This window comes from Sceloporus occidentalis, unplaced genomic scaffold (genome assembly GCF_023333645.1).
Source record: "Sceloporus occidentalis isolate IW3139 unplaced genomic scaffold, rSceOcc1.0.p SCAF_272, whole genome shotgun sequence".
Taxonomy (NCBI): domain Eukaryota; kingdom Metazoa; phylum Chordata; class Lepidosauria; order Squamata; family Phrynosomatidae; genus Sceloporus; species Sceloporus occidentalis.
In genome coordinates this window covers 571,714-590,334 of record NW_028317252.1, presented here as the reverse complement: position 1 = coordinate 590,334, position 18,621 = coordinate 571,714, and the positions used below count along the sequence as shown (strand labels likewise).

Sequence of the window (18,621 nt, the reverse complement as noted above, 5' to 3'; positions counted from 1 at the left end):
AAAAACCCTGAAGTAATAAAAAGAAACACCTCCTCCACCTCCCAAAACCACTAATCCCACAACAGACCCTCTCAAGGCAGCACCTCCACATGTAACCCCACGAACCCCAAAAATCATCATTAATTCACATGCCCAAAAAAGATCAAAACAAGCAAGTCCCCATCTCACCCCAGAACCCCCATCCAAAAACTCACATGATAGCATCATGCCATCTTGAACAAGCATTAGCAATGAAACTAATTGAACCACAGTAAAACCATTTCACAGATACTAACATAAATGTATATAATACACAATTCAAAATGAGGAAAATGATCACAAATTAAGCAAAGGGGCTCAAATGTACAAAAACAATGGGAAGAAAAACTTACCCAGTTCAATGCAGAGGCCTACACTGCTTACCAGCAAGTTCAGAATGAGCTCTAGGAGGCGGAGTCAACCTGGCAGGGTCATGATCATGTGACTGATGACCAGTTTCAGTATATATATTGTGATCCTGCACCCACACAGGGTACCAAACAGCACGGTCCTCTAGGGTATTAACGCCACATCTCAGTTAGGTAATCACCCACGATTTATTTGTAGTCCACGTATGAAGTTATTTACAGGATTACATAGTACACAAATTCCCTACAAACAAAAGCCTAGCTCGTCTGAGCGCTTACTAACATATAACTCCCTCACTACTAAGGGTCTAAACTAAAACAAAACGTAATCCCACCAACCTCTTTGATGGTCTCTTTTGTGCATAGCAAGCTCTGCTGCTTCCAAACAAACTCTCTCTCCCCCTCTGTCCAACAGGTCAGGTTATATTGCAGTCAGTGCAGCTAATTACTTGCAGCTGACCAGTGCATTGGAGTCAGCTTAAACTCCCGGCCTGGAACCCGTGTCAGTCCAGGTGCATGTAAACTGCGGGGTGGAGCACCAGCCTGCCCTATATGTCGTATAAAACCCTGCAAAATCGAGGGGGAATGTATACCCCTTCCACGACAACACCCCGCACCTTGTTACAATATATACAAATTTCACTCCATCTGTTTCACTATATGATATATACAAATTTCACTCCATCTGTTTCACTATATGATATAAGCGTTTTTTCAGTCTATATATATACAAATTTCACTCCATCTGTTTCACTATATGATATATGAAAAATTTCAGTATATGATATATGCGTTTTACTATATGATATATGAAAAATTTCAGTATATGATATATGCGTTTCACTATATGATATATACGTTTCAGTATATGATATATGCGTTTCACTATATGATATATGAAAAATTTAAGTATATGATATATACGTTTCACTATATGATATATACGTTTCAGTATATGATATATGCGTTTCAGTATATGATATATGCGTTTCAGTATATGATACATGCGTTTCACTATATGATATATGTGTTTCACTATATGATATATACGTTTCAGTATATGATATATGCATTTCAGTATATGATATATGCGTTTCACTATATGATATATGCGTTTCACTATATGATATATGTGAGATAAAAAACTGAAATAATGTCCCTAACGGCACCTCATATCTTTTAACATTTTTCAGTGTTGCTGTTTAGCTGTGATTTTCTTCTTTCTCATTTCTTGCTCCCACACATATTATATATTGTTTTTTTCAGGACAAACAAGGTTTTCCTTAGATACCATTAATTTTTTCATATCATCTAATTTACTATAAAAGAAATGATAAAATATGGGGTTTTTTTTGTTAAAAAAATTACTTTTTCTAACTTTTTAAACAAAAAACTTTTACTCATCTGCAAAAACTAATGAAAAAAACTGCTAAATAGATTCTACTATTTGTCCTGAGTTTAGAAGTACCCGATATTTTTATGTTTTTTTGCTTTTTTTTTCTGCACGTTATTGGGCAATAAGTACAGGTAGCGTTTTGCTATTTCAAAACCTTTTTTTCCAAATCTGGTAATTCTTCCCCCCATGTGCCATTTCGGGTATCTTTGAAGCCGGCCAATGCAATTTACCCCATAAAATCATATATTTTTAAAAACTAGACACCCCAAGGTATTTGAAATGCTGGTATTTTAACCCTTTCCATGCACTAATTTTACCACCAGCCTTTGTGAAACTTTATGGTAGTACATTTTTTTTGTATTTTTTTCACACATGTTGTACTTCAGGTATACACTTATCGCTCCTGGTATATGTCCGTGTCAAACAACACCCCAATATTTGTTCAGTAACATCTCCTGAGCGCAGTGATACCCCACATGGATGGGTTTGTTGGGTTATTTGGGAGGTAAAAGGCCGCCTTTGTGAGGTGTGTATTTTTATGCCATTTAGACATCTGGTCCTACTGCCCCATGTCCCATATTTGGGACATCTTTTAACCCGGCCAATTCAATTTACCCCATCAAATCATACATTTTTTAATACGAGACACCCTATGGGCATTTGTAATGCCAATATTATAACTCTCTCCATGCTGGAATTTTTGTAAAGATAAAGAATGTTAGGACTTGCTTATTAAAAACTTTTTTTTTTGGTGACAGTGGGGATTTTTACATGTTACCATATTTTTTTACATTTTTTTTAAATTTTTTAACAATATTTTTTTTTACATTTCTTTTTTTTTTTTTTTTTTTAATAATCACTCTGATTAGTGAGCTGGGCTCCATTGACCTTGCATGGTTGCATGCATTATCTGCATTCAACCTGCAGGAGGAGCTCGAGAGTTCTCAAGAGGGTCTGGATAGACCCTCTGTGAACTCAGATCTATTGTTAATTCACAGGATGGCACTTGTGGTTGCTCTTCAGAGCAATCACAAGGCTATCGGGGTAGGGGGCTAGTGTTACTGACATGCCTCGATATCGAGGCATGTCAGCAACACAGTTTATCCTTAGGAAGCGATTCCGATCGCTTCCTAAGCCGTTTTAGCCGGGCACCGCCGGGATCTTGATGATGTATCACTTGTGATGCTTCTGTGGATGCTGTAAAGCCGCCGATCGCGGCGATGCAGCTATTGAACGGCAGCCTGTTCTCAGCCAATAAATTATATAATTTTTCGCCAAAAATAGACATGTTAATAGTTTATTTTTTATAATTTAGTAAAATGCAAAGTTAGTGAACACTGTATCTGCGCGGGTGGTTGATGACTCCTGATGCAGTTCTCCTCCATCATACTCCCCTGGCTGTGTCCACCTATAAGATTTCCTAATAGGATATCTTCCATTAGAGAATGGGTAGGCAAGGTGGAGGAGACTAGAGAGATTGAGGAATTAGCAAAACCAGCAGTGGATAAATATGAGGCACATGTTCAGGTTTGCCTGAACTCGGTTTAACCTCTTGCAGGTGGTTTAGGTCTCTCTTGAGGTCGAGTCCCACTTAGGATTGAGCTAACTGCCCTCCCCGTTCTACTTTCTACAGTATATACACTACATTTTTCTTTCCCACCCTGCTTTACCGCCCTTGTTTTATAAATATCTTTTTTTCCCACCAGGAATTGGGAGAAGTCGTGTCACATGGGCTTGTCTGCAGGTACAATAAGTATCTTTTCATGCAATGCCCCTTCAATAAATGTATACAGTAGTACAGAATGAAAGCGAGGGGGGGGGCTGATTGTTTTTTCTTATTTCTTGTTTTTATGTTGCCCTTTTATTCTGTACTACTGTACTTTATGAAAAAACGTTATTAATCTTTGATTTACAAAAGAAAATAAAAATCTTAATGAAATCAATATTTGGTGTGACCACATTTTACTTTCAAAAAGAGCATTAATTATTCTAGATGCAGAAATAATAAATGTAAAAAGGTCAAATCTGACTGTACAATTATCAGAAGGTATTGCACGATAGCTGTTTCATGTCCTTTATTTTTCTTTTTCCCCAGAGATGTGTGTATTAACCAAGATGGAAGAATCCACCTCACTGTCGTATACTTTGGAAAAAAACAGGCCCAAGAAGTTAAAGCCATACTTGAAAATACGTCTAAGTAAGAAGGAATTATGATTACCTTTGATAAATGTAAATCACATAAGTTAATGTGGGAGTACTATGTGTAGATAGATAATATACATCACTGGATACAATGAAACAACTAAAGTGTACTGCAGATTTTAATATTTCTCTTCTACATGCTTTTAATAAATGCACTGATTTTTTTGCTCTGCAAGCGATGCCAATTGGTTATTGTACTGGATAAGTGCTAAGTACAGAACAGTAACTAATAAGCATGGCATGTGAGTCATTTATATGCACGAATCAACTCCTAGGGATAGCTCTTACAGAGACAGATGCTTCATTTATGGAACAAGTTGGATCCATCTGTGTAAGATGCCAAAGGGAAGGCGCCCTATATAGTGTAGGTGGAGACCGGTATGCAGGTAGAAGTCACACGGATCAGGATAGCCTGGTCTGGTACACAGAGAGCAGCAACACGGATAGGGATAGCCGGGTCTGGTACACGGAGAGCAGCAATACGGATAGGGATAGCTGGTCTGGTACACAGAGAGCAGCAACACGATTAAGGATAGCCGGGTCTGGTACACAGAGAGCAGCAATACGAAGCATAGGAGGTACGGCGGAACGCACAATATTTATTGAAGGGGGCGCGCGCACACGTCTAGTAGACGGCGTGCCGCGTGTGGAGGACGAGCGGGCATCCCGATAAGGTGAGTGAAACGGGACATACCTACCACTAGCTGAATTTGCTTACAACAATCACGTTCAGTGGTCCATTCATATGTCACCTTTCTTCGCCAATTACGGATACCACCCATCCATGCTACCTGGATCACCAATCTCCAGTTCCATCCCTTCAGTCTCAGAACATGTCTCCAATCTTACCCACACTTATTCGTTACTACGTGATACGTTGAGCATGGCTGAACTTCGTTATAAACACTTTGCAGACCGTCATCGCCTTTCCGCGCCTTCCTATAAAATTGGTGACAAAGTATGTGCTAATTTAATTGCTAATAATTCGTGTTCACCTATGCAGTAGTTTCTTTCTGTGGGGGAGAGCGTCCGAGAGAAGTAAGCGACCGGTGGAGTTGGCCATCAGACTCCTGTCTTTGTGAAAGGATCGCACCTATGGCTGTGTCAGAGGCATCCACTTCCAGAGTATATGGATTATGAGGAACCAGTAGTTTCAGGATAGGAACGGAAATAAATTTGGATTTTAAAACGTCAAATGCCTTTTCTACAGCAGCATTCCAGAGGATTTTTTCTTCGAAGTAAGAGCCGTAATTGGTTGTATATGCTTGGAGAAGTCGCGGATACATTTACGGTAGTAGTTTGCCAATCCCACAACTCTTTGAACCCCCTTACGATCAGTAGGGACAGGCCAGTGGAGTATGGCAGTGATTTTCCTGGGATCCATCTGGATACTGTTGGGGGGTGAGTATGTACCCTAAAAATTCAAGGGTTTGGACCTCAAACACACATTTTTAAAGCTTGGCATAGAGTCCATTTTGTCTTAATCAAGTGAGAACTTGACATACATGATAACGATGCGAGTCCAGGGACGGAGAGAATACCAGTATGTCATCTGTGTACACTATAACGAAACATCATTAACAAAGTGTTGGAATGTAGCAGGAGCGTTACAGAGACCGAATCACTCGGTATTCAAAATTTCCATAACGACATCTAAATGCTATTTTCCATTCATCCCCTCTCCTCATTCTCACCAAATTATAAGCTCCACGTAGGTCTATTTTTGTGAAAATTGTGGTTGACCGTACATGTTCCAGTAACTCCGTGATTAGTGGAAGTGGGTATCGATTCTTTGTGGTTATGTTCCTGCTCCTGTTGGAGAAGTAGATGGGCGAATAAATCCCTTGGAGAGACTTTCATCGATATATTCTTTTAATACCGCAAGTTCGGGTTCTGATAGAGGACAGATTCTGCCGAAAGGTATAGCAGCACCAGGGAGCAGTTCAATAGGACAATCGTAGGATTGAGAAGGGGGCAGTTTATCCGCACTCCTCTTTTCAAAGACATCTTGAAATTGTTGGTATGGTACTGGAAGCCCCTGGGGTGAGGAGGTGTCATGAGTAAGGCATGTAGCGATATTCTTTAAACAGGTCTGTGTACAATGAGGAGATTTAAATTGAAAAACACAAGTCTCCCCGTTGATGGAAGGGTTGTGAGTTCTAAGCCAGGGTAGTCCAAGGATGATGTAAGATTTCAGTCAGGGAACCACGTCGACTCGGAGGCTCTCCATGTGGCTGGTCCCAATCTTGACGTTTAATGGAATGGTTTCAGTGAGGATAGGTCCAGTCTTAAGCGGACTGCTGTCAACCAATTGGATGAAGATAGGATGTTTCTTGGGACGTGTGGGAATAGAGAGAGACTGGACCAGTTCAGAGTCAATAAAATTGCTGCTAACTCCGGAGTCCACCATAGCCGATAGAAATACGGATTCTTTATTCCACTGTAGGGACACAGAAAGCGACAAGTGAGAAGAGGAACAGTGGGTTTTTCACAACGTCCAGCTTCTTCTGACTCTGCTTCCCTTCCGCCTGAAGAGCCCATGCAGATCAGCTCAACACATCTCTCCGAGGAGGAGAGATCCCTCCGGTGCGGACAAAACCTCTGTATGTACTGTGGCAAACGAGCACATTATGTGCACTTCTGCCATGTGAAGCCTGGAAATTACAGAGCCTAAGGTTGGAGTACCTCCTCTAGGCCTTCCTGTTGCCTTTCCCCATGACCGGGCTCCTCGTATGTTTGTGCCTACAACTCTCACTGTCCAGGAGAGAACCATTCTGGTCCCAGCCCTTATAGACTCTGGAGCCGCAGGAAACTTTATTGACCGTGACTTCTGCAGGCTCCACAATGTACCCTTGCAGGAGAAAATCTCCCCGGTTTTTGTGGAGGCCATCAATGGTCGGCCTCTTCTACCTGCAGCAGTGACCCACGAAACTACACTGCTTCGTTTCAGAGTAGGGGTTCTCCAAACAGAGACTATAACACTCCAAGTGATAATTTCTGCGGCTGCCCCCATTGTGTTGGGCTACCCTCAGCTGCAGCTGCATAACCCTGACATCAAATTGGTCCACCCGTGCAATCACATCCTGGCGGTGCTCCTCCTGCATATTCCCTCAACCATGCATAGTGAAAATTGCCTCCTTGAATAGCACCATCCTGCCTCCACAATACCAGGAATATGCTGACGTGCTTGATAAGAACGAGGTCGACTCCTTGCCTCCTCACCGTCCCTATGATTGCCCTATTGACCTGCTTCCTGGCACCGTACCCCCACGGCCAAGACTCAGGCCTATATCTGAGAAAACCTCCAAAAGGGCTTTATCCTCCGCTACGCTTCTCCCGCCTTTTTGTGTCTAAAAAGGATGGCGGTCTACGTCCATGTATTGACTATAGGGGCCTCTATCGAATCAACATTAAAAACATGTACCCCTTGCTACTCATTACCGAGTTGTTTGACCGCCTGAAAGGTTCGAATGTGTTCACTAAATTGGACTTACGGGGTGCTTACAACGTCATTCATATCCGTCAGAACGATGAGTGGACACAGCTTTTAATACCCGCTCTGGCCATTACGAGTATATAATAATGCCATATGGGCTTTGTAACACCCCAGCGGTGTTTCAGGAATTCTTTAATGACTGCTTCCCGGACTATCTTCACCAATTTGTTATCATCTACCATGATGACGTTCTTATCCACTCGCCAGGCGCGCTTTCACATCAGATACATGTAAAAAAGGTCCTGGCACGCCTTCGTGAAAACCGTTTATACGCTAAACTGGAGAAATGCGTATTTGAAGTTTCGCGGGTATCCTTCCTTGGTTATGTAATTAGCGGTACAGGGTTCGAGATGGATCCTGACAAACTGCAGGCCATTCTGCAATGACCTAAACCACAAGGACTTAAAGCCCTCCAGAGGTTCCTTGGCTTTGCTAATTACTAACGACGCTTTATCTGAGACTTTTCTAAGGTTGTGGCTCCCATGAAAGCACTCACTAAAAAGGGGGCTGACTGTCATAATTGGCCTGCCGCTTCTGTTCAGGCCTTCCAGAAATTGAAGAACCTGTTCGTGTCTGCTCTGGTCCTCGTTCACCCTGATGTCTCTCAACCCTTTGTTATTGAAGTAGACGCTTCAGAAATCGGAGCTGGATCGGTCTTATCTCAACGGAAAACGAAGGGCCACTATATCCTTGTGGGTTCTTTTCCAAACGCTTTTCTCCTGCGGAGAGGAACTATGACATCGGCAACCGGGAACTACTGGCAGTGGCATCATCTCCTAGAGGGTTCCCGCATACCCGTTACTATTCTCACGGACCACAAGAACCTCCAGTATATTGCCAATGCCAAACATATAACCCCCAGACAAGCACGATAGACTCTTTTCTTATTCCATTTTAATTGTTATTTCCTATTGTCCGGGGTCTAAAAATACCAAGGCTGACGCTTTATCCCATATGTTCTGCACATCCACAGAGGAGAAACCAGACCCGGAACCCATCATACCTGCTAACCATATTATCTCCGCTGCATCTCTAGCCATTGCTTCTCCTCTCCTGGAAACGCATTCAAGCCAGCCAACCGTCTGCTCCAGCCCATACACCATCCGACAAACTGTTTGTGCCTCCTGCGTACCGTGAAAAGATACTTTAGGTACACCATTCCAGAGTTTTCGGGCCACCTTGGTCTTCGATGCACCAGCTAGGCCCTAGACCGCCCTTTTTGGTGACCCTCGTGGAGACAAGACGTGGCTGATTACCTCAGATCCCACCGCATATGTGCCACTACCAAGACCCCCAGGACTCTTCCAGCTGATCACCTACGGCCCCTTCCGGTACCCCGTCGTCCCTGGACACATATTGCCATGGACTTCATAGTGGAGCTTCCTCTATCCTGTCGCTACACCACCATACTCACTATATTAGACCGTTTCTCTAGGATGGATCATTTTGTTCCGCTTGTTAAACTACCCTTGGCCAGAGAGCTTGCAGACATCTTCATGAGAGATGTTGTTAGAATTCCCCAGGACATCATATCTGACCGTGGAGTCCAGTTCATCTTGCGGTTCTGGAGGTCCTTCTGTAAAGCCGTAGACATCACCCTGTCCTTTTCCACGGCTTATCATCCCTTGTCTACCCTTAATGAAGCCTGTTTGGTCCTTATGGACTAATTGGGGGAGTATATCTTTGTATCAACATTGATTGGAGAAATCGGCCTGTAGTTAGCCATGTTTGTACCATTTTTCCCAGGTTTTAAAATTGGGAGAATAGATGCCTCTAGCATACCATTAGGAAATGTCTTAGTAAGTTTAATATGATTAAATATGTTTGTTAGTTGAGGAGATAACAGTTTAATATTTTTTTTATAGAATAAAGCTGTAACGCCGTCAGGTCCATGGGCCTTGTTCGATTTCATTGATTTTATCGCTTTCCAAACTTCGTCCTGTGTAAAGGGTTTATCTAGCTGTTCAGCAAGTTCCTTAGAAATTTTTGACAGTTTAGCTTCTAATAGGTATTTCCTAATATGTTCCCTGTTCTGATTTTTACCAGAAATGTTGTACAGAGTTGAATAAAATTTGCCAAAGGCATTCCCTATCTTTTCCGGGCTATACGAATGGTTATTCCCATCTATTATTTTGAGTATTCTGGCTTTTAGCTTTCATTTTTTTAATTGATGGGAAAGTAATTTATCCGCTCTGTTACCAACATAATAATATTTTTGTTTCATTTTAATTAGATTATAATTTGCTTTAGAAATAAGACTCTCCAATTTCTTTTTTGATTTGTATCATATTTGCAATAAGTAAGTCATTAGGATGCTCCACACATTTTCTTTTTAGATTTCTCTCAAGGAGATATACAATTCTGACAGGTTTTTTTGCCCTTAGCTCTATTATAGGCTGCTTTTTTAATGAAAAGTCCTCTCATTACACATTTATACGCACCCCATACATTTCCTAGACTAATATCCTCTGTCAAATTTTCTTGAAAGTATTGTTCGATTTCCAAAGAAAGATATTCACAGATATCCTTTCTTGTCAATGAGGAGTCTTGTAGTCTCCAAGGTCGAAACCCATACTTATACTTCCTTAGCATTTCAAGGGTGACTGAGTCATGGTCTGACCAAGCTATGTTAATTGTAATATTTTTACAATCTTTAATTGAATCAACTTTAATCAGTATTAAATTCATTCTTGAGAAAGATTTATGTCTATGAGAAAAAAAAGTATAGTGTTTATCGGCCGGCCTTGTAGTTCTTCATTTGTCATATAGCTCGTATTTTCCCAGAGTTTCCCTAAACGCTCTCGATAAGGCTAGCTGGTTGCTGTTGTTACTAGATTTTCCAGTAGTTTTCCTATCCATTTCGTGATCTATAACGCAGTTAAAATCTCCCATACACAGGAAAGTTCCCTGAATATATTTTTGAGTCTTCTGTAAAGTGCAATTGAGAAAATGAATTTGTTTTGAATTAGGAGCGTATACAATATTGAATATACTCTATCATCCAGTTTGCAAACAATAAAGACGTACCTAGCACTGTTATCCTTTTGTTTATAGAGTATCTCAAATGTAATATTATTAGAAATTAGGATTGCCACACCTAGTTTCTTTTTATATGCTAAAGAAGAATATTCTATCACTATGTATTTTTTGTTGTTTAATCTATTAATACCCCCTAATGTTCTTTATTCATGTATTCAAATAAAGAGTATGTTTTATGCGGAGAGTTCAAGCCCTGTACATTTAGTGTAGTAATTCTAATCAATTCCTTCATTATCCATATAACGTTTACAATCTAGAATATTCGAGCTCATACACACTCATTCAAACATAGAAACATAATTTATGTTGTACCATGTAGAAACCAGAGAAAACACTTTTGGATCTCTGAAATCATAGTATCTCCATATGGAGAAGTGAGGAACAGTGCGTAGCAACTGAATTATATCAAGAGTTGGGGGGGAAAAAAAAACAAAAACACATATACAGTATAAATTTAGCAATATTCCTAAATATTATCATAATATCACGACAATGTTGGTATTTCATATAACCTTCCTTCATCTGCCATATATAAAATATAATCCTTTCATGTTCAGTGCATGTGTCTTGAATAAAGGGCGTGTGGTTTGTAGACTTATATATATCGTATAAATATAAGTATATATCAAAGCAATATTAATGTGTTTCCTATAATCTTCATGTACCTACCATTATAAGACGTATCAGACACAATATTCATTTCATAATCAATACGTGTGTCTCAAATACAATATAAAAAAATTTAATTTTCATATATATGTCCATTAGTTCCTATACCATATGTTCGTAGGCGTTCTTAAACCAAAATTAGTAAATTTCATATAGACCCTCATCTACCGATTTAAGACAGATCAAACACAGTGATCATTGCTCAATAAAAATTAATAAGATTCGCATACCCAGCACAATAAACATTTCGTATTCAATGCGTGAGTCTCAAAATAAATTACATGTATTTCATAAATTTATATGTAAAAAGGGAAAATTAATCCTGTATGCCATGTAAAAAACGGAATATGCATTAGCCACATCAATACAATGTCAGTGTGTTTCGTATAGCCTTCTTTCATCTACCATTATAAAACAGATCATAAAACAGAATTAGTCAATTTCATATAGACCCTCATCTACCAATATAAAACTCAGTGATCATTGATCAATGCAAATTAGTGAGAGTCACATATCCAACACATTAATCATTTCATGTTCAGTATATGTGTCTAAAATAAAATACGTGTATTTCATAAATTTATACGTGAAGGGAAGAAAGTGATCCGATATGCCATATAAGTGTAAAAATATGCATAAGTAATGTCAAAACCCTTTTAGTGTACCTCATATAACCTTCATACATCTACCATGTGTCTCGAATAAAGTGCGTGTGTTTCATAAATTTGAAAAGGAAAAATTAATCCCGTGTACCATGTAAATAAAAAAAATATGTAGAAACAGGCTCGAAGCAGTATCAGTTTGTTATAGATAGCCTTCTAACATCTACCATCATAAAACATATCATGAAACAAGATTAATAAATTTCATATAGGCCCTCATCTACCAATATAGAGCGCAGTGATCTTTGCACAATGCATGTTAATAAGATTCACATATCCAGCACTTTAATCATTTCATATTCAATGTGTGTATCTTAAGTAAGGAACATGTGTTTCATGAATTTATGTGTAGAGGGAAAAAAGTGATCCCATATGCCAGGTAGGGAGTGTAGGGATATGCATAAATAAAATCAGAACCAAATTAGCGTATCTCATAGTTTTGTATTATATTTGACATATTTATCTTGTAGTATGCACTATGGCGGTGGTGTACAAATGTGCCTCAATAAATGTTACAAAAAATGTGGTACATTGCTTGAACATAGTTGAGCTTCAATATAAAAAGCCAGTATGATTGTATGCAAGTATGCATACAAGTTTTGCCTACTGGCAAAATGCTGAAAGCCAAGATAATAGTTTTCACAACTAGACAAGGCTGTCCGCTCTCCCCTCTGCTGTTCGCCCTGTGTGTTGAACCCCTAGCAGCGGCCATCAAAACACACCCAGACATTACTGCCATCAAAGTACACAATACAAATTAAGCCTTTTCGCAGACGATATATTGCTCACTCTAACAAATCCCCTTATCTCACTCCGGAACCTCTATGACACACTACATGACTTTTTTCAGATCTCCGGCTATAAGATCAATGATGCTAAATGTGAAGCCCTATCAATTTGGAAGATTCTGTGAAACAATTCATAGCCATGACCTATAGCCATGCCAGTTTCTCTGGCAACCCTCACGTCTCAAGTACTTAGGCGTACCAATCACCAGAGATTTTGACTCTTTATATCAGGTGAATTTCCCTCCACTGCTCTCCACCCTCCACAAAACCACGATGTATAAATCGAAGCACACTGGGGGCCTAGCAGTACCACACTTGTATCTGTATTATGTTGCGACTCGAATCTCCCAACTGGAAGCCTGGTCCTTCCCAGCCAACAGCCCTGGGTTGACATAGAGCGCAGCTTCATCTCACACCAGCAGTTGCAGTTACATAGTTCATAAGGTTGAAAAAAGACCTAAGTCCATCAAGTTCAACCCTTCTACCTAACCTTCCTATTCTTGATCCAAAAGAAGGCAAAAAACCCTAATTAAGCTACTTCGAGTTCTGCCATCAGGGGAAAAAAATTCCTTCTTGACTCCAAGAGGCAGTCAGATTTCTCCTTGCATCAAGAAGCTCTAAAATATTAATGTTATTCTATTCATATCCCTGTATGTCATGCCTTTCTAAGAAAATATCGAGGTCCCTTTTGAAGGTATCTAATGTATTGGATAACACTACCTCCCTTGGAAGTAAATTCCATACCTTAATTTTCCTCACTGTAAAGAATCCCTTCCTTTGTCATCTATGAAACCTGCGCTCTTCCAGTCTCAGAGGGTGACCTCTTGTTCTTTGTATATTTCTGTTAATGAACAGGTCACTGAAGAGCTCTTTATATTGGCCCTGCATATATTTATACAAATATTATCGCTACATTGATGATATTTTCATTGTCTGGACGGACGGAAAAGAAAACCTCAGAAAGTTCCATAACGCATTGAATACATTTCACCCATCTATCAAACTTAAAATGGACTTCTCCACAGAAAGTGTAAACTTCTTGGATACAACTGTCACAATAAACAAGGACACACTACATACATCCCTATACAGAAAACCCACAGACCGATCCAACTACCTGCACAAATCCAGCTTCCATCCATCCCACACAAAACAAGGCATCATCCATAGCCAAGCCACCAGGTACGACCGCATCTGCTCCAACACTGATGACAGAAACATGCATCTAAAAACACTGTATGAGACACTCAAACAAAAGGGATACAAACCTAGGATCATCAATAAGAAAATTAACTCTGCTCTACAAACACCACATGAACACCTGTTGCAATACACAGACAAACAAACATCCTCACGCATACCTCTAGTAGCCACATACAATCCTGCCCTAGAAGAAATCCGAAAAATCATCAAGGATCTGCAGCCAATGCTAGCAGAGGATCTTGGCCTTCAGACAACCAGCTAATCTCAAACAAAAGCTGGTGAGTAGCAAACTACATACTGAAACCACACACACAGATAATGGAAGCAAACCATGCAACAAAGCCAGATGCAAACTTTGCCAACACATCTGAACCAGCAACACAGCCACCCACAACAACAAGACATACAATATTAAAGGATCATACTCATGCACTTCACAAAATGTTGTATACATGATTCAATGCACCAAATGTACTATAGGGTGTTACATCGGTGAAACCTGCTAGCAACTTAATAAAAGGATGAATCTGCACAGATACTCCATCAACCATCATGATGAAGAAAACCTTTGCACTCCAGTTGGGCACCACTTCACCAAAACAGGTCACTCCATATCAAAACACTGAGAGGTAATTTGAAAAACACCCAAGAAAGAAAGACATTTGAAGCTGAAATTATACATTTTTATGATTGTAAAAACAGAGGACTTAATGTGGATTTGAGCTTCTTAGCACACTATCAAAACTTCCTATAACCTGTGCTTTTTTTTTTTTTTTCCTCTTCTTCTCTCTCTCCTACACGCTTACCCCTGCTCCCCCCCCTAGCCTTATCTGTGCAGTATATGCCACTATTTACTATTCTGATACAGGGTTGTTTTAAACAACACGGTAGAGAATTTGCAGACAAAAAACTAAGAGGGTCGTAAAATGTACTGGTCAGTTTTAAACTGTGTTTTTCACTTGCTTGGTCAGAAATGCTTTTGACTTGATAAAGGGAGGACTCCCGAAAGCTCGTCTATTATTTTAAATACTGTTAGTCCAATAAAAAAGGTATTACAAGATTCTGCAACATTCTGTTTTTTTTGCATTCTTATACACTGGACTAATACGGCTACCCCAAACTATAATGTTATCATATCCCCTCTGAGACGCCATTTTTCTAGCATATATAATTTTAACTTTTTTAGTCTCTCTTCGTAACTAGTATCTCCCAATCCCCTTATTAATTTCATAGCCCTCCTTTGTACTTTTTCTAATTTCATAATGTCCTTTTTAAGGACCGGTGCCCAGAATTGTACCGCATATTCAAGGTGAGGTCTTACCAATGACCTGTAAAGAGGCATGATAATATAAAATAAATATATGGAAACAGCATTGCAGGTATTAATCAACGGAATCAGACATACAAACCCTGTATTTGCAGGTATACATAAATAAAGTATGGAAACATAGCATAGCAGATATGAATCTACAGAATAATACACAAACCCAGCTTTGCAGGTATAAATCAACTGGAATTCACATAAAAACACGGCATTAAAGGTATATTTAGAACCCCCTTAATTACAGGCATAGATCACAGGTTGCACACCCCAAAGCCAGCCCTGGCGTCCACACTGTCCACATAGAACCTGACCAGCACCCAGATAACCCACATAGATTTGCCATCTTTGTCCCCAAATAGCCCAGCACAAGACAGCCCGGCCTGTGCCATCTTTGTCCGATATACACCCTGCCTGTGCCATCTTGGTCCCCAAGGCTCAAACATCCTGCTAGTGCCATCTTTGCCCTTCCACAAATATACATCTATGATACACATAAACACTTTTACAGTCAGTTTTTCATTCAGACAATTCAGCCACACATTAATTCATGTTCTCCCTCATTCAGACAATTCATCCACATATTAACATATGCTCTCCCTCATTCATTCAGACAATTCATCCACATATTAACTCATGCTCTCCCTCATTCAGACAACTCATCCACATATTAACTCATGCTCTCCCTCATTCAGACAGCTCATCCACATATTAACTCATGCTCTCCCTCATTCAGACAATTCATCCACATATTAATCAGGGTAGGGGGGTTGTGTTGCTACATGCCGTTTATGCTTAGGAAGCAATTGTGATCGCTTCCTAAGCTGTTTTAGCCAACTCTTCGTGTTCGTCTTTGTGGGGGAAAAAAATCTTCGTATCCCACGAATATTTGCCCGTTTGTGTGTTTTTGTCGGAGTTTGTAGAAGGGGTTATGTCATGGCCCTCACAGATCCTCTTCACCTGAGTATCCCCTTTTGGCAAGTACCTGGCCTTGCTCCGTTCCCCAGACCTGTTTGCAGCATTCCCCTCAACCACAGCATTTTTTTTTTGAAGCACAGATGCGGGCTCCCAGCACTTTATTCACTCCTGAATGGAGGCAGGTGCATGTTGCTCGATGATGTCATGTATGGTCTATCATATTAAGGGGCGTGGTCTGTTGCTTTAAAAGGCAGCACTGGACTTTTGCTTCCTGTGAATGCCTGTGCTGGTATTTCTCTTTATTTATAAGAGTAACCTTGTTGCTGAACCCTGCTTGTTGTGACCATCCCTGTATATCTAGCTCCCCTGACCTTGGCTTACTTATTTGACTACTCCAAATACTACTCCTGACCTTGGCTATTCTTATCGCTGACCTGTCCTCTGGTACCCTGACTTTGGCATCCCTATAGACCATTCTCTCTGCTGCACTGTTCCTTTGGAGGTGTCCTCTCATTGCCCTCTCAGCTGATAACCATGATCCTGAATACTGAACGCGGTACGCACTACGCAGCAGCTTTGGTGCCAGGATTTTAAAGGGCCAAACGAGCAACTCTGTTGGTCGCAGGCAGGGGCCTCCAACCAATTAAGTGCAAATAGAGTCGCTCATATAGACCTTTAACTCTTGGAGCAGGGAGACCATGGTCTCCCCAGGCCAAGTTTCACTGTCAGGTGTTAAAGGTCCGTGCGAGCTACTCTATTGGTTGCCTGCAGGAGGCCCCTGCCGGCAACCTACAGAGTTGCTCTTATGGACCTTAACTCCTGATGATGAACCTACTGATTTCCACTCCCGTTATCCATGCAGCATCACAAGGGTTAACGGGAGCAGAAATCCGTAGGTTCGCGGTCAGGAGTTAAATGTCCATAAGAGCGACTCTGTTGGTCCCCGGAAAACTGTGCACTAGTTATTCCTAGACTGCTCCCTGAAGAATCTGATTCTTGACCACTCATCTCCTCTATTTTCTCCTCCACTTCCTCAGGCTCATAGTCAAGTTCTTGATTATCCAGATCGAATGGAATTCCTGCTAGGCTGGAGCTAAGACTGATATCATGACTACTACTAGTAGTAGTACTAGCAGGAAGAACAGAGCCTAACTCTGCACCTGGCCGCTCAGTCTCATGCTCCTCTGGTGCTTCGCTACATGGAGTTCCACTACGTGTAGCCCTCTCTCTGAGTGTCTTCACAAAAAAGAAACCAAGATCGCTTGAAGAAAGAACCAGATCGCTTGGGATTGGGAACACCACTCTCAGTCTTGCTGCTAAACTTTCAGCCAAATGTGCTCTGCATGGCATCTTGCATGCTGCTCGTGGAAGAGGAGGATGCTGCTGGGGGCAAAAGGCACTTCTTTTTACTCACTGGGCTAGTAGTAGTAGTAGCTGTGCTACCCTTTAACTTCGGTGGTGGTACTTATGCTTTCGGCTTTCCGTAAAAAAACATAGAACACTACTACTGCCTGCTATTGGCATTTCCTTTACTGGATGATGTAGATCCTTCAAGCAATGATTTCCCAAATAACAACCGAGAGCTTGGCCTACTTGACTGACTCAAAGGCTGCATTGTAGAAGAACAATGCTGGTGGTGGTAGATGGAGCCTGTCCCTCCCTCCTTTTCTTAGTTTCAAATTTTATGTTGTGTGTGTGTTGTGTTTAACAGTAGGGGACCGGGGGAAATAGTCTATTAATGAAATTGAAAAGAAAAGAGTGATATTCAGCGCTTAAAATAAAAATGCCAGATATCTGGTATAATGACACAACTTAAACAAGTATAATACCTTGGTGCTGCAGAACCAACACACTGACCACCATTAAAAGATAATACATAAAACAAAGAAATAAAGTGCTGCGCAAAATTTACAAATGACACCACAATATGTGTGGAAATTAAATAATACATTAAAGTGGATTCTTCGATAGGATCCTCTGTTGGGAAGCCCATAAAGCCCCTTCTGGGGAATGGAGTTTCTTCTTTGTACCGGTGTAACAGCAAAGACCGGAGAAGTAAAAAAAAAGTAGTAGCTTTAATATAAATAAAAAAGTAGTATCTTACATATAAGAATACTTTAACACTCCCGTGGAAAGGACCGGAATAATGATGTGTTGTAGCAGTAACAGCTTGGTTCTCGCAGGATTCCTCTGTGTCCACTTCCTCAATGGGCGTATTCAGTACAACGCGTTTCACCAATCGGCTTCCTCAGGTGCATAGTCATAATTGAGTCCATTAACCCCTTCTTTACAAAATCACTCAATTAACATAAAAATATAATTAATAGATAAAACACGTATGATATTTTTTTACGTGTTTTATCTATTAATTATATTTTTATGTATTAATGAAATTGAGAAAAATATTACACAGGCCTAAGAACAAGATGGATCAGTCTCTTTCTTCTACTACTAGGCTAAAGCTTTTTTCATGCTATATTTCCTTCCTATTCTAAGTCTACTCCTAGGCAAGGACAGACACTTTCAAGCCCACTAAGCTAA

The 18,621-nt window shown here is 40.4% G+C and overlaps 1 protein-coding gene across 1 annotated transcript in view; it reads left to right on the top strand.

The window, feature by feature from the left end:
* LOC149275645 (chondroitin sulfate N-acetylgalactosaminyltransferase 1-like) overlaps window positions 1–18,621 on the top strand; it is a 185,021-nt gene that overhangs the window by 115,233 nt on the left and 51,167 nt on the right. Inside the window, 1 exon segment of the mRNA XM_089504484.1 lies at window positions 3,878–3,979. Within this exon segment, the coding sequence (XP_089360610.1) occupies window positions 3,878–3,979 (102 nt within the window).